Below are 14326 nucleotides of genomic sequence, written 5' to 3'. Positions count from 1 at the left end.
GCAGGTGTCCAGCCCCTCGCCTTTCTTGGAGCTGACCTCTACCCTGGTCGACTTGCCTCGTTTTCTCTCCACCCCTGGATATTTGTTTCTGTCCCAACGTCTGTCCCTCCCTATTGGTTCCATCTTGCAGATACTCCAGCTCTGGTGGGCATTTCCTCCCCCGTGCCCTCCAGTCGCCCATGCCCACATGGCCCGTGCAGGCTGCCCCCCAGTGTCTCCCCCTTGCTTTACCTCCCTGTCAAGGCGGCTGTCACCTGGTTCCTCATGGCCTTTCTGGAAGCAGGTCTGAGGATGGGGGCCTGAGCTGCAGGATGGAGCATTTCCCACATTCTGCCATTTTTAGCCCTAAGGCCTGGCACCCCCATTTCCAGAGCTCCTGCAACCACTTGCTCCAGAGAACAAGCCTCCAGGCTCGTGCACAGCTCCTGAGGGCGCAGGGGGGCGCCTGGGGTGCCTTTACCAGCCCTGCCCTCAGCCCTGTCCCCACCCCACCCTAGAGGTTGGCCCTGCCCTGCTGGCCTCCCTTTGTCTTTGTAGAGGCTCAGCCCCTCCTTGTGCCTTTCCTAGCGTGCTGGTAGGGCTCCTGGTAAGAGCAGATGGACACCCCTGTTTCCCGGAGCAGTCAAGCCCTGGGAAAACGGGCGCGCCGCCCACCCTGAGCTGGAAACCGAATGCGGAAAGCACGTGTCAATATGGCAGCAAGCAGAAGGCCAGACGACACGGTTATGTGACCGCAGAGGACCCCAGCTCTGCTGCCCGACCTGCCATGTCTTGTGAGAGTCGGGGTCCGTCCCTGCCGTCAGCCTGGGCTGACCTGCAGAATGTGGGGACTGGGCCCCCTCGACCCCACCAGTGCCCTGCACGTGACCAAGCCCCAGCTGGCGTGCTGGCGGGCAACGGGCGCCACCGAGGCAAAAACAAGCCACCCACGGCGCCCATCCACGGGTCTGAGCCACACGCTGGCTGCCTCTCGCCAGGAATGTGGAGTGCTTGTGGGAGGGAGTGCCACTGGTGTGTCGCTTAGGCGCAGAATGAGCCCTCCGCGGGCCTTCTCCGTCCAGGTGCCTTGAGACGCTGATCTCTTTGGCGCCATCTCGGGAACGGGCTGGGGGCACCGTGGGCGGAGTTAGTGATCGGCTTTAGAGTGGAGTTTTATCAAATCTGTGTTCGTGTACTCAGGTTGCCATGATGAAGGCCACACACTGGGGGCTTAAAACAACAGAACCTCATTGTGTCCCAGCTCTGGAGGCCTAGGGTCGAATCCTCCTGGCTTCCGGTGGTCCCAGGCCAGGATCCCTCTGGTCTGCCTCCGTGGTCCCGTGGCTCCTCCTCTGTGTCCCCTCATTTTAAAAGGACACCAGTCATTGGACTTAAGGCCCACACTAAGCCAGGATGACCTCATTTTGAGATCTGTAATTCCATCTGCAAAGACCCTATTTCCAAATACAGTCCTATCCCGAGGTTCCAGTGTATGTGAATGTGGGGGGGGTGCCAGTTACACCAGTAGAGTGCCCTTCTTAATTCTGACGTTTTGTATGTTTCATAAGGTGCCTGGGTTCCTTCCTCTTCCCCGCACATCACAGATCCTCCCTCCACCCCCACTGGGCCACCCTGTCCCTCGGAGCAAAGCCCCCATCCTCCCCTGGCCGGGCCACGCTGCGAACACCGAGGATGCTGGTTATGGTGCCGCTCCCCGGCATCCCAGTGCCCTTCCCCAGGTAAACGTCCTCCACGAGGCCGGGGAGGCCTTCCCATCCACCCGCCCAAAGCCAGCCCTTCCACACCGTGGGCCTTGCCAGCGCGTCTCCGCTCATGTGGCCACCTGGCGTTGTGCGGCCACTCCTGCCCGCACGTAGCTTCCTTGACAACAGACATGTCTTTGGTCTGGGCCGCGTGTCACGGCCGGGCCAGCGCCAGCGCCCAGAGGCGTGAGGGCACAGATGCCGGGCGGACGTTGGTTCAGGTAAACCCACGTGCGAGTGTTGGGGCCCGTGATCGAAGGCTGCCGAGTGGAGAGTTCTGCTCAGCGACACGGACAGGCGACCTGGACGCTGCGCCCTCCACCCGGGGCCACGTGCAGGGTTGCACTTCGATGGCGCTCCGGAAGCCCCGTGGAGGTGGGGCCGGGCCGCTGGTGCTCGGGGCACTACGGCTGGCACGGGGCCCTGGTGACAGCTGTCCTGCCTCAGCTGTGCGCACACGCATCTGCACAGGTGGCACAATCTGTGCACGAGGTGACGGACTTCAGTTTGGGAAAATGAAGAAGTGGAGCTGGATGGCGGTGACGTGTGCACAGCACGAGTGTGCTTGGCGTCACCAAGCCGCACACTTAGAAATGGGTGAAAGGGCCCATTTTATGTGTATTTGACCACAATAACAGAATTAACTAGCCCCACCCCCCACGTGCCGTTGCACACTCACACGCACGCGAGTGCCGCTGACCCGGGAGTCTGGATTGCGGTGATGCCCACGTCCTGGTGCGGCCCCGCCCGGCCGCTCTGCGCGGCGCCCACGCAGAAACTGGCTGAAGGGCACCTGCGATCTCTCTGTTGTTTCTACAGTTGCGTGTGAATCTACAACCACCTCAAAAGGGAACGAAAAACAAAACTCTGGGGAAGCCGCTGTTCTCGGACGAACTCCGTGGAGACGGCGGGATCAGGCCTGCGTTGTCCCCTCTGTGTACCCGGGACTGCCACCGTGCCTGGCACGCCTCATAAATGCTTGTTGAAAGCAGACACACACAAGGTTAAGAGAGCACGTAATGAGTCAGTTTGCAGCCCGCACACCCCTTCGCGTCAGGCTTCTGCAGGGAATGTCCTTCCCGAATCCAGGACACCACGCACGTGCACTGTGAGGGTAAATGGGTCCATGCAGGGGGCCCTCGGGGCACACCCCGGTCCGCTGCCCACGGCGTTCGTAGTCTCATTACTGCCACATGGCCTCGGGCAGTCAGCGCCACGCAAGGCTGCTTCTGAAAGGGCTTGTATGGAGAAAGCCGATGGGACGGGGACGGGGGGTCCCAGGCCACCTGGCCCGGTGTCTGCAGTGCCACACAGGCTCTGGGGAGTCACAGTGAATTTGACCACACATACCTCGTGATCCCACAATCCACAGGCCCCCAGACTCACAGGGCACAGCCAGGGCTGCCTGGGGGCCACGGGGGCCACAGACAGGGCGCTTGGGGAGTCTCCGGCTTACAGTCATTGGTTCCTGAGAGAGAAAGTCCTTGCCAACAATTGGCGGGTACCAGTATTTCCCCCAGGGCCATGGTCCGTCACTGGACCCGTGACACTCAGCCCTGGGAGTATGTGCAGCCCCTACTGCAGGTGGAGGGGAGGAGTTGTGTTACCCCCACCCCAGCCCGGTTCCCTCATCTGTGCAGTGGGGACAGAAAGGCCCAGGGCAGCAGGGTCACCACTGGCCTGGCCTGCACGTCTTAAGCTTGTTCACTTCAGCCCCACGCAGGGTACTCCAGGGAGCACATCAGGGGTCCAGGCCACCGGCCGACACCCCTCCAGCCCCCCCACCCAACCACCCAGTCCTTTCCACGGAACTGGGTGTCGCCTCATTGCCGAGCCCTCCCCTGCATCCCCTCCGCCACTGTGTCCCTGAGAAGGACAGGGAGGGTTGCCAGATGCATTTGAATTTCAGATTCGCAACAAAGAACTCTACGCTACCACGAAAACATTGTTTGTTGAGAATCTGAAATCCAGATAACAGGGCTCCTGCCTTTTATCTGCCTGCCCCAAGTGAAGGGTTGAGGCAAGGGGGAGGGAGGAGGCCTGGAGGGAGGGCTGGAGGGCTGGGCCAGGAGAGGATGGCCCAGGGCCGCAGGGGGGCAGGGGGACCCCTGCAGTCTCCTCCACCCCCTGACCAAGGGCACTGCCTTGTTCCAACCCCTAGAGGGAAGCCCCCTGGCAGGCGGGAGGTTGGCTGCAGGCCGGTAGCCAGGGCCAGAGGCAGGCACAGAACCCCCTTTTCGTGCCCCCACCCACTCCTGGCTTCCACACTGTCCACACTGGCCAAAACCTGCCAAGCACACACTCTGCTGTCCCACTGTGGGGTCAGGAAGGCTCCCTCCTGCAGCCTCTGCCTGGCACGTCCTTCAGGGAGTCCCCTTGCAACCCCAGGGACAGGCCCTCAGCTTTCTTTGTCAGCTGAGGCTCTTTGTCCTGCTCTGTCCCAGTCCCACCAATCCATTAATTCATACTAAAGTGTGATGGACTGACTCTTTCAGGGAAAAGTGGAGATTTACATTTCAACAGAGGGCAATCTTTAAGTCCAAGTGAGTTAAATCCTAATGCAGGTTGGTTTTTTTTTTTTTTTAAGATTTTATTTATTTATTTGACAGAGACATAGCAAGAGAGGGAACACAAGCGGGGGGGGGGGGGGGGGGAGAAGGAGAAGCATGCTTCCCGCTGAGCAGGGAGCCTGATGCGGGGCTCGATCCCCCATCCCTGAGATCTTGGGAGGCCCCCAGGTAGGGAGGGTGGCCAGAAAATTCCAATAGGCCCTGCCCCACCACAGAAGCGCATGTTCTAAGTTACTTCCCCACCCCACCTATGTCAGGACAGCCCCAGCCGGCCCCTCCCAACCAGCTGCCCCCTGGTGCACCTGAGGTGGCCTCAGCAGCAGCTACCCCCTCCCAGAGATAGTGGACGCCTTCCCAAGTGACTCTGGGGAACCACGCTGGGCCTGCCCCAGGGCCAGCTGACCCACGGGAACCACCGAAGAATGTCTGGGGTCCACAGCTGACCAAAGGGGGCATCTCAAAGGGCCCAATTCTGATCCCAGGAAACATCCATGTGACCCCAATAGGTCCCCATAGCCTGGTGACCCCCACAGAACCACTGCCCCACTGGGAGAGGGGGGCCTTCATCCAAGGACTCTGACCTCCCAGGTGGATAGATCTGGAATCCTTGGTGAAGTCAGCGTCGGGTTCAAGGCCCAGCCGGTAGCAGGAGCTCAGGAAAGTTCACTGACACTGTCCCTTAGGCCAGTCATGGTATGCTCCTCTCTGACATACCTGCATTGGGGGCGCCCGGGTGGCTCAAGAGTCTGCCTTCGGCTCAGGTCATGATCTCAGGGTCCTGGGATCGAGCCCCGCATCGGGCTCCCTGCTCAGCGGGGAGTCGGCTTCTCCCTCTCCCACTCCCCCTGCTTGTGTTCCCTCTGTCCGTGTCTCTCTCTGTCAAATAAATAAATAAAATCTTAAAACAAAAACAAAAACAAAAAAAGCCCTGCATTAGGATTTGACTCACTTGGACTTAAAGATTGCCCTCTGTTGAAACGTAAATCTCCACTTTTCCCTGAAAGAGTCAGTCCATCACACTTTTAGTATGAATTAATGGATTGGTGGGACTGGGACAGAGCAGGACAGAGAAGAGCCTCAGCTGACAAATAAAGCTGAGAGGCCAGTGAGGAAGGAACCAGCTGGCCCGCCTGCCCACCCTCCTGGCTTCCCAGGAATATGTAATTCTGCCAAGCTGGGGAACCAGCCCAGGCTGCAGCCGAGCGCGGAGGGCAGAAGGCTGGCGCTTCCCCATCCACTGAGCTGGCCCAGCTCCTACACCTCAGCTAGGAACCAGTGTTTGCTGGACTCTCCAAAGATCATCATCATTTAAAGTGGAAGCATTTAAAGATCATGAAATTTGTCATGTTTGAATTTGGAAACTGGTGTGACTTTGGAGTGTCACAGATGAGTTTTCAGCTCAGTGCCGCTCGCCACCTCCTCTCCTTACACCCAAAAGCGTCTTCTCCCTTCTCCCTTCTCGTTTTCTTTTGAAGGACACAACCGTGCCCCCTCACCCGCAGTCTCAGTGACGGGGTCCCCCTGGCGCACGGTCAGAAGGTCAGGTGCACCCTCGCGCCGCGTCCCCCGCCCACGTCGCTCACATCACTTCAGCCCATCCTCACCTGTCACGGGAGGGTGAGCACGGGACGAGAAGGTGTTTTCCGAGCCAGAGGCCACATTCACCCAACGTTTATCACCGACATCCTGATAGCTGTCCTGCATCCTCCGCGGTTACCGACACTCCCCGGCTGTGCCCAGGTCACCACTGACCCTGGACCGCGTGTGCGTGCGTGCGTGCGGAGGAGAGCACATGTGCGTGCGGACTGTGGCGCTGCCCTCGGCCTCGGGGTCCACGGGGTCTGCGATGGATCCCCCACAGATAGGTATGTTTGTGCCCCCCTGAGAAATTCCTATCAGACAGATTTCACAGTGAGCTGCCTGCTTCCCTGGGGGCAGGATGCTGAGTGCTGTCCGGGTGCCCTGGTGAATAGATCTAAGGCCAAGCAGAGGGCCAGGTCAGGTCCCTGCATGGCACCCCGTGGACAGGAAGGACGTCACAGGCAGGTGGCCTTTTCTACCCTCAGAGCCCAATGTGTTGAAAGATTGCTTCCCGACCCATAACCATTACAAACAACTAATTATTATGTTACTAAGCAATTCACTTCCCCATTTTTTATTAATCAGAGACACAAGCCTCCCACGAGCAGGAATGATCTGTTGCCCCTGAGACAGAGGGATGCTGACCTGGGCCAAGTATTGCTGGACAAGACATTTTCCATCACACTGCAAAACCCCATCTTGTGTCAGCTGTAGGAAGGAAAGGGTGTTTGGTGACTCATGAAACAGAAAGGTCCAGGCGCTAGCTTTAGGCAAGGCTGGATCCAGACGTTCAGACAATGCCACCAGGAAGCTGCCTCTTCCCAGCTTTTGATGAGGCTTCCCTCTGCCTTGGCCGCACCAGCTGTGCTCCCTCCAGTGGGTAGCCTCAGAGGGGACAGCCTTGGAGGCCACCAGGCCAGCCACCCCTGGGACAGGAAGGAGAGAGGGCTAGGTGTTCCCGTAGGAACCTGGCTTCGGTCCCAGCCTCCACACGGACCCGCTGGGCAGGCTGGGGCAGTCCCCTTCCCCAGGCCTCCTGCCTGACCTGGCAGTTGGGCACTGGGGCTTCCAACTCCACAGCCCACCCTGCCTCCTCTCCCTTCTCTCCCCTACTTGCTGGCTCAGCAGGGGTGACTTTCCCAGCTCCTTGTGCACAGCACAGCAGAGAGCAGACAGTGGGTGTTCGGTACATGCTTTGTGCTGAGATCAACAGAGCTGAGGTCCGGCCCCAAGGCTCCCAGGACCCCTTCCAGACAACACTGTCCCCGTGGTGCCCAGGGGAGAACCCAGTGGAATGGGGGGGATGGAGTCCTAGCCCCTACTGCCTGCTGGGTTTAGGGTGAGTCTCCCAGCCTCTGGAGCCCTGGTTCCCGCATCTGCCGAGTGGAGAATGTGAGCACCCCTCGTGGGCTGGCTGTGAGGACAGAGGGTACTCCAGTAAATGTTGGTGGAAAGGTTCTTCGCACCCATCAGCCCAGCCATGAGCGTAAGCATGGGATGGGGGCGGGAGAGGACAGACAGCCTCGTGGCTGCCCCATATGGCAGGGTTCCAGAGCCCTGCCTGAGAGGCCCCAGCCATCCTTGTCGTGCCCCTGGCTCCTCAAAGGAAATACCGGGTAACCTGGCCTTTTGTAGAAAGATGGGGGTGCCTACATGGCTCCCTGAAGACGTGGGGTCTTCATCCCAGCACCCACACCCAGAACCTGTTCCCAGGGGCACCGCTTCTACTGCGGGCTCTTCCTTCAGTCCCCAGGCTTGGTCCCCCTGCCTCGTGAAGCGCCCCGCCACTGGGGTCAGCGAATGTTCGCGAGATGAACGAGTGAAACGTCACTTCCTCACACAGGCTCCCCATCCCCCCGCCTAATGAGCCAGAGCCCCCCTGCTCTCCACCCACTGCCCCATTGATGTCCCCGTGGGAATGGCCCTGCTTATCGGCTGGTTGTTGACCTGCCTCCCGGTGCCTGGCACACAGTAGGTGCTTAATAAACAGCAGCTGCGGGTGTGGGCGGAGCCTGCAGAGGCCGCCGGCTTTGTCTCTCCCCCCAGCGCGTCCACTCCAAGGAGAAAGGCCCCCTCGGCGTGTTTGTTTGCTGCAGGACTCAGGCCCAATAGACTCAGTGTCTTTCTTCTCTCCTCCTCCATCCCCACGGAGGAGCTCGGGGAGCAGCAGTTTCCAGAGATTGAAGACAAAATTGCTTGAAAGCCTGCGCTTTTATCCTCCAATTTGTAGCCATTTAGCAGGGCTGGGCGGAGGGGCAGCTGGGGGCTCTGGCTGCGCGGTGGGCACGGCGGCGCCCCGCGCTGCAGAGGACAGCTTCTTTGTCCTTCCCCAGACGGCTCTGGGATGCGGCGAGGGACACCCACCGGGGGGGGGGGGGGGGCCGGGCCAGGTCCCGCGGGGCCAACAGGGTGGCCACCGGCGAGCGGCTGGCCGTGCCACAGGGCGTGCCTGAGCTCTGGGCCCCGCGGACGGTGGCCTCCGCGGCCTCTGCCACCACTTCTCGTGCTGCCCCCGCTGCGGCCTCTGCTCATGACGGCGCCCAGCCCCAGGCTCACCCCCCCACTGGCCACTAAGGAGGGGGACAAGAAGAGCACCTGCCTCGGCCAGAGGGGTCCCCGGTGGTGCAGGGAAAAGGGGTGCCAGCTTAGGTTCTGGAGGAAGTTTCCTGGGGTGTTTGGGAAATGAAGGTGCGGCTACAGCTGGGGTGAGAGGGGTCCGGAGGAGGAAGGCTCTTGCATGTCGGCGTCAACAGCTTCGCTCTGCAGTGGGGAGCAGCAGAGTTTGCGGACCTGTGTCCGGAGGGGGAGATGGTGGCGTCTGGCTGTCAGAGAGCATCACGAGACAGGCTCTGTCTGAAGTCCTGCGGGAGCAGGGCCAACACGGTGGGGAGAGCACATGAAGTCAGGGAGGGAGGGCTCTAGTGGCTGGAAAGGAAGGAAGGCTTCCGGGAGGAGGTGGCTTCTGACCCACCCAAGTTTGCATCTCCCCTAAGTTGTGCTGGTCTTGTCCCCTCTCTGAGTGGACTCCAAGCACCTGGGGTGGGAGCAGTGTCTGTCCCCTCTGTGGAGGCTACAGGGACGGACTGTTTATTGGACCCATGCTCACCCGGCACCATCCTCTCCTTCTCCCTGTCCCCATCTGTTGCCCTCAGTCCGGCCTCCAGGCCTATGCCCAGGACTGCTCTTCTATCCAAGGTCCCTCCCCTCCTTGGGCCCATCCCTTCCCCTCCACCCCTTGAGCTCAGCTCTAGTCCCCACACCTCCTGGAAGCTCCCCAGGTGGAAGCTCACGGCCAAGACAGATGAGAACCCTGGTCCTGGGGGGTGGATGGGCTGCACCGGGCCGGGGAGGGGGGGCTACGGGTCATATTCTCAAGGCTGAGCAAGCCCCTCCTAGCACCATGCCACCCTCCTGAACAGGTGTGCATGGTGGGGGCACTGCTGGGGCACGTGTCCCTGATCAGGATCAAACCCAGTGTGACCCGCCAGGCCAGCCTTTGCCCCCCTACCTGCTCCCCATGCCCTGCTGGGCGATCTCATATCTCCCTGGGGTCCCGACTGAAGTACAGGAGCTCAGCCCACACCCCCCCACAAGGAGTCCTCAGGAATCAGCACCAATAAAAAAATACGCTTTACTGTGGACCTCAGAGTCTGCAGGGTAGCGCAGTGGGCACGCGGGGAGCAGAGCATGCAGAGCGCCGACAGGGTGCACAGCACATGGCGAACAGCCCCTCCCCTGGGCACCCCCCGGGGCCCTGGTCCCCTCGGGCTGCCCCTGCAAGCCTCGGGACCCTCGGGGCGCAGCCAGTGCCCCTCCTACCCGTCAGCCCAAGGAAGCTGGGTAAGCAGATGGAGCAGGACGGGCAGCCTTCTGGACAAGAAGACGGCCGGCACTCCGGCCGCTCTCAGAGCTGCCCGTCAGGGCCCCGCACCCCGAGCCCGGGGGCGGGGTGGGCAGAAGCAGCTGGTGCAGCTCAGCCGGAAGCAGCAGCGCAAGGAAGGAGGGCGTGGGAGCCCCCGCCTGCCAATCCAGCCCTGAGCTCCTCAGCAATTTTGTCTCTCTTGATTCAACAGCCAAGGAACATGGAGTTCACGGACGTGTTTTCTTCGTCTTCCTGAAACACCCAGAATGGAAGAGCAGAGAACGGCCACGAGGTTCCTGGGGGGCACTTGACACTTTGGGGGCAGAGCGAGTTGGAGGGAAGAGGGATGTAGGAGCAGGCGCCTGGGCCTAAGCGGGGGACAGACAGCAGAGCCAACGGCCCAGGCTTGTTTGGGTGGCGGGGGGTGCACGTGCGGGGCAAACTGCTGCGTCACAAGGCGCGGAGCACACACCGATCACTTGCTTTGGGAAGAACACCGAGCAGTAATTGTGCGAAGGGTGACACCGCTGGCCCTCAGACCGTCTGTGGAGGCTGGGCGGCACGGCTGGGACGGCCCCTCCCGGGGTGGAGCCAGGGTCTGGGTGGCAAGGCGGGCGTCCACATTCTGGTTCAGGCAGCGAGGGCCTCTCCGGCCAGCCCACCGAGCTGCCTCCACTGCAGGCAGGTGGTCTCATACTGCCGTGGCATTGAGGGTGGGCCAAAGACAAGGCGGGCCTCCCACCTGGGGGGCGGCCAGGACAGCCAGGAGGGAGACGGCGGGGCTGGCTGCCCGGGAGGGGAAACCAGAGCCTCGAGGGGAAGTGGCAGTGGGAGGGCCCTGCCCCGGCATCCCAGGTGCCTATGAAGGGCCAGCTCACTTCCAGCAGCGCTCCAGGGAGCCGTGGGGCTGGATCTTGAGCTTCTGGGGGCAGAGCAGCTTGGTGAAGGCTCGTCGGAAACTGTAGTGGCACAGCGGGTAGAGGACAGGGTTGACAGCCGAGTTGGCCCACAGCAGCCAGAAGGATGTCTCGTACCAGTAGTCAGGGACGCAGTGGCCATGGCAGGCGGCCCGGATGATCATCAGGAGTGTGTATGGGGCCCAGCAGAGCCCGAAGATGCTCACGATAACCGCCAGCGACTTGGCCACCTTCTTGTCCCGCGACAGCCGGAAGCGCTGGGTGATGCTCTGGGATACCATCTTCATGCGCTTCTCCAGCGATGCGGAGGACGCCGAGGGCTTGGAGCTGCGTTTGAGCGAGCGCGGCCGCTCTGTGCCCCGTGAGGAGCTGCCGGAGCTGGAGGTGGGTGAGGCCGCGGCGCCCCCACCGCTGCCGCCCCCGAGGGCCGCCTCCCCGGGCTCGGTGCCAGGGGCTGCCTCGCCGACCCCGACCCCGTACCTGTGCAGCGGCACGGCCTCCCCTCGCCCCTTGTGCCAGCAGCCCCAGCAGCCCGGTGCGGCCGGCGGGGGGGAGGGCTGGGCCTCGGGCGCGGGCTCGGGGTCACGCGCCCCATCCAGCCGGACACGGGTGCGCCTCTGGATGTTCAGGTAGATGCTCAGGTTGAAGAAAGTGACGCTGAGGAAGGGCGTGAAGAACTCGAGCGTGGAGGCCGTGATGAGGAAGTACCAGTTGTAGAAGAACTCAGCGTAGCAGTGGCCCTCCGGGATGGCGCTGCCCCCGGACAGGTACTCCCAGCTCAGGATGGCCGGCCCGTACAGCAGGAAGGCCAGCACCCAGACCAGCACCATCTTCTGCACGGCCCGCCGCGTGTCGCCCTGCTGGGCCCGGTAGGACACCTGCCGTGGACGTGCTGGGTCAGGAGGGAAGGGCACCGGGCCCAGGCGGCAGCCACAGTCGGGCTGGGAGCACCCCCCACACCACCCCCCGCCCGCCGGCAGCCTCTGGGCCTCTGTGCACGGCCTCACTCCCCTCCCCGCACGGATCCTGGGCTGGCGGATGCCCCGGCTCGCTCGCCTACAGTCGGAGAGCCTCCCTCAGATCAACCCTGAATGCTACCTCTGTGCCAGGCTACCTTCGTACTACCCCCACCAGCGGTGAGCATCCTGAGGGTATCTTGCCATCGTCCCCTGTCCACTGAGCGCCCACCGGGCACCAAGCTCTGTGCTTGGCACCTTTTGGATGTCTCAGCAGCTCCATTGCCATCCTCACTTTCCTGGTGGCTCAGGGAGGGAGGCGGAGAGCGCAGGTGGATTGGCTCAAGGGGGCAGAGCTGGGGCTTGACCTCGAACCCATGCTCTGTCCTCTGTCTCATGGCCTCTCTAGACTAGGACACATGAGGCCCCCAGCAGAGGGCGCTCAGAGTGACTGGTAGAGCCACCAAGGAGGATACGAGAGGGCAAAGAAGAGACCAGTGCTCCAGCTTCTGCCCCCGTGCCTGCACGGCAGTGACGCGGGAAGGCCAGGCGGTCCAGCGTCCCTAACTCAGCGTGACCACTCACGCCAAGGGAAGCTTGTGGAGCCAGAAGCTGATGCCTGACTTCCTGGGGTACGCTCGCGCGCACACACACACGCACACACACGTATGTGTGAGGGTGGTGGAGGTACCACCAAGGGCCTCTGGCCCAGATCCTCCCTCAGCTCTCAGAACTTTGGACCTGCTCCAGGGTGGAGGCTGAATTGTCCCTCTTCCTTCAGGAACACTTGAAGTCAGGTCCAGAGAGTGCCTCCTGCCTGTCCCAGGACCCATCCTACTGGCAGCAACTGGCTACTGAGTGGGTAGCTGACCACAGAGTTCCCCGTATGTCAGGTGTGAGGCCAGCAGGGGCCAGGCTCACCTGGTTCCGCCTACAGCTTGGAAGGGCCGTCCTCTGCTGTGGCCCCTTCCTGACCACCCCTCCTCCCAGGACGGAACATGGGCAGCGCATCCCAGACTCACAGCGCGGGTGACTGACAGGAAGCGGTCGTAGCTGATGAGCACGATGTTGAAGACCGAGGAGGTGCAGAGTAGATAGTCCACCACCAGCCACAGCTTGCAGAGACCCCGGCTAAAGGGCCAGCGGCCAGTCAGCACATAGGGCACGTAGAGTGGGATGCAGAAGGCCCCTGCGGGAGAGTGGGGCCAGGGTGGGCCATGGCTGGGCGGGCGCGCGGGGTGAGCCCCAACACAGTGGAGAGACAGGCAGGACTTGGGGGTTACACAGCGGCCACTTTCCTGGGACCAGCAAGCCTTACCTTGCCCTCCCCTCCACCCTGTCTCTCAGGCACAACTTCTACCCTGCCCCTGGCCTTCAACCCCTGCCTAGCCTCCAATCCCACTGGCGTCCCTTGAACTTGGGGGCAGGAGGGAAGATCCAGGGGTGGGGACCTCTGGGCACCATGAAACCCTGAGCCTTGATTTGGGACTTCCAGACCAGTCCTCCCAAGCCCAAAAGGAGGAAGGAGAATTTCTTCCCTCTCCTTCTGCCTGCTGGACCCCAGCCCTATCCCGGCCCTTGGACAGCCCTTCCTCATCAGCTCAGAAAACGAGAAACCCTTTCTCCTGGCTCAAAGGGCATTTGGCTGCCGCTGCGCCAGCCGCTCCCACCAGTGTCTGGCAGACGCACCTAGCAGCCCCAACAGGTGTCTGGCGCTCGGGCCCCCTCCGCGAGCCCCGCCCCCAAGCCGGCAGCAGCGCACGGACACGTGAGAGCGCGCTCCTCCGAGCATCTCCCCCACCCCCACCCCGCTTCCCCCACGGCCCCCTCCCCCACCACGGCTCTAAAAACTCCTTTCTCTGTCCCCTCCCCCAAACCTCTCCCAGCGCCCTCCGCATGTCCTGAGTCCGCCAGCAGCCTTTGTTTGGCTACAGCGCAGGAGCCGCGCTGCACCCGGGGCTGCTGCGCCTTGCGCCTTGCCAAGCGCCCGCGCGCCGGGGCCCCTTCCCGAGAAACATCCCTCCCGGGCCCCCGGCCTGTGGTGTGGGAGGCAAGGAACTTCGCCCGCGCCCACCGCCCCACGGGTCCCGAATGCCCCCTTCCCAAACAGGGCTCCCCGGCGGGGCTTGTGCCCGAGCAAAAAAGACACCCTAGTCCACGCTCCAATCCCTGCTGGCCCGGCCGAGCTGGGCACTCCTGGGCTCGGGCGGGGGCTGGGGGCTTTACCCACGAGGAAGTCGGAGATGGCGAGGTTGAGCAGAAAGAAGTTGTTCTGGGTGCGGAGGCTCGAGTCGGCCACGAAGGCGAGCATGACCAGCGCGTTGCCGAGCACCGTGGCCACGATAAGCAGCGCCATGAGCGCGGCCAGCACCGCGGTCCAGGCGGCGGAGAAGCCGCGCGCCCCGCCCGCAGCCGCCGCCTCGCCCGCCAGCGCCCCCGACGCGTTCAGCGGCCCGTCGGGCGGCGTGCGCTCCATGGCCCCGCCGGCTCAGGCGGCGCCGGGGCGCGGGGCAGGGCGCGGATCGCCGGCCGGGCGGCCGGGAGGGGCCCCAGCCCGGGAGCCTGGTGTTTGCGGGCTCTCGGCCCGGCCGGCTTCCCCGGGGGGTGCCCGGCGCATGGTCCGCGGGCGCCGAGGCCCGGGACGGGGCCGGAGCGGGCGGCGCCGAGGGGGCCCGGGCCGGAATCCGGGCCGAATGGG

General features: G+C 62.7%; 1 protein-coding gene across 1 annotated transcript; it reads right to left on the bottom strand.

The window, feature by feature from the left end:
• Nucleotides 1-9509: 9509 nt before the first annotated feature.
• Nucleotides 9510-14104, bottom strand: HRH3 (histamine receptor H3). The gene is made up of 3 exons (XM_032387685.1): nucleotides 13855-14104; nucleotides 12651-12817; nucleotides 9510-11550 (listed from the first exon to the last, which is right to left on the bottom strand). Exons 1-3 carry the CDS (start codon nucleotides 14102-14104, stop codon nucleotides 10630-10632), a joined length of 1338 nt encoding a protein of 445 aa, XP_032243576.1. The 3' UTR covers nucleotides 9510-10629.
• Between the last annotated feature and the right edge of the window lie 222 nt (nucleotides 14105-14326).

Source organism: Phoca vitulina, unplaced genomic scaffold, assembly GCF_004348235.1.
Source record: "Phoca vitulina isolate PV1807 unplaced genomic scaffold, GSC_HSeal_1.0 scaffold50, whole genome shotgun sequence".
NCBI lineage: Eukaryota > Metazoa > Chordata > Mammalia > Carnivora > Phocidae > Phoca > Phoca vitulina.
This window is presented reverse-complemented; position numbering and strand designations above follow the sequence as displayed.

Coding starts and splice junctions, on each gene's coding strand:
- HRH3 (XM_032387685.1), bottom strand. CDS start 14,104: ATGGAGCGCACGCCGCCCGACGGGCCGCTGAACGCGTCGGGGGCGCTG. Junction 12,818..13,854: donor CATCTCCGACTTCCTCGTGG/GTAAAGCCCCCA, acceptor ACTCTCCCGCAG/GGGCCTTCTGCATCCCACTC. Junction 11,551..12,650: donor TCCTGTCAGTCACCCGCGCT/GTGAGTCTGGGA, acceptor CGTCCACGGCAG/GTGTCCTACCGGGCCCAGCA.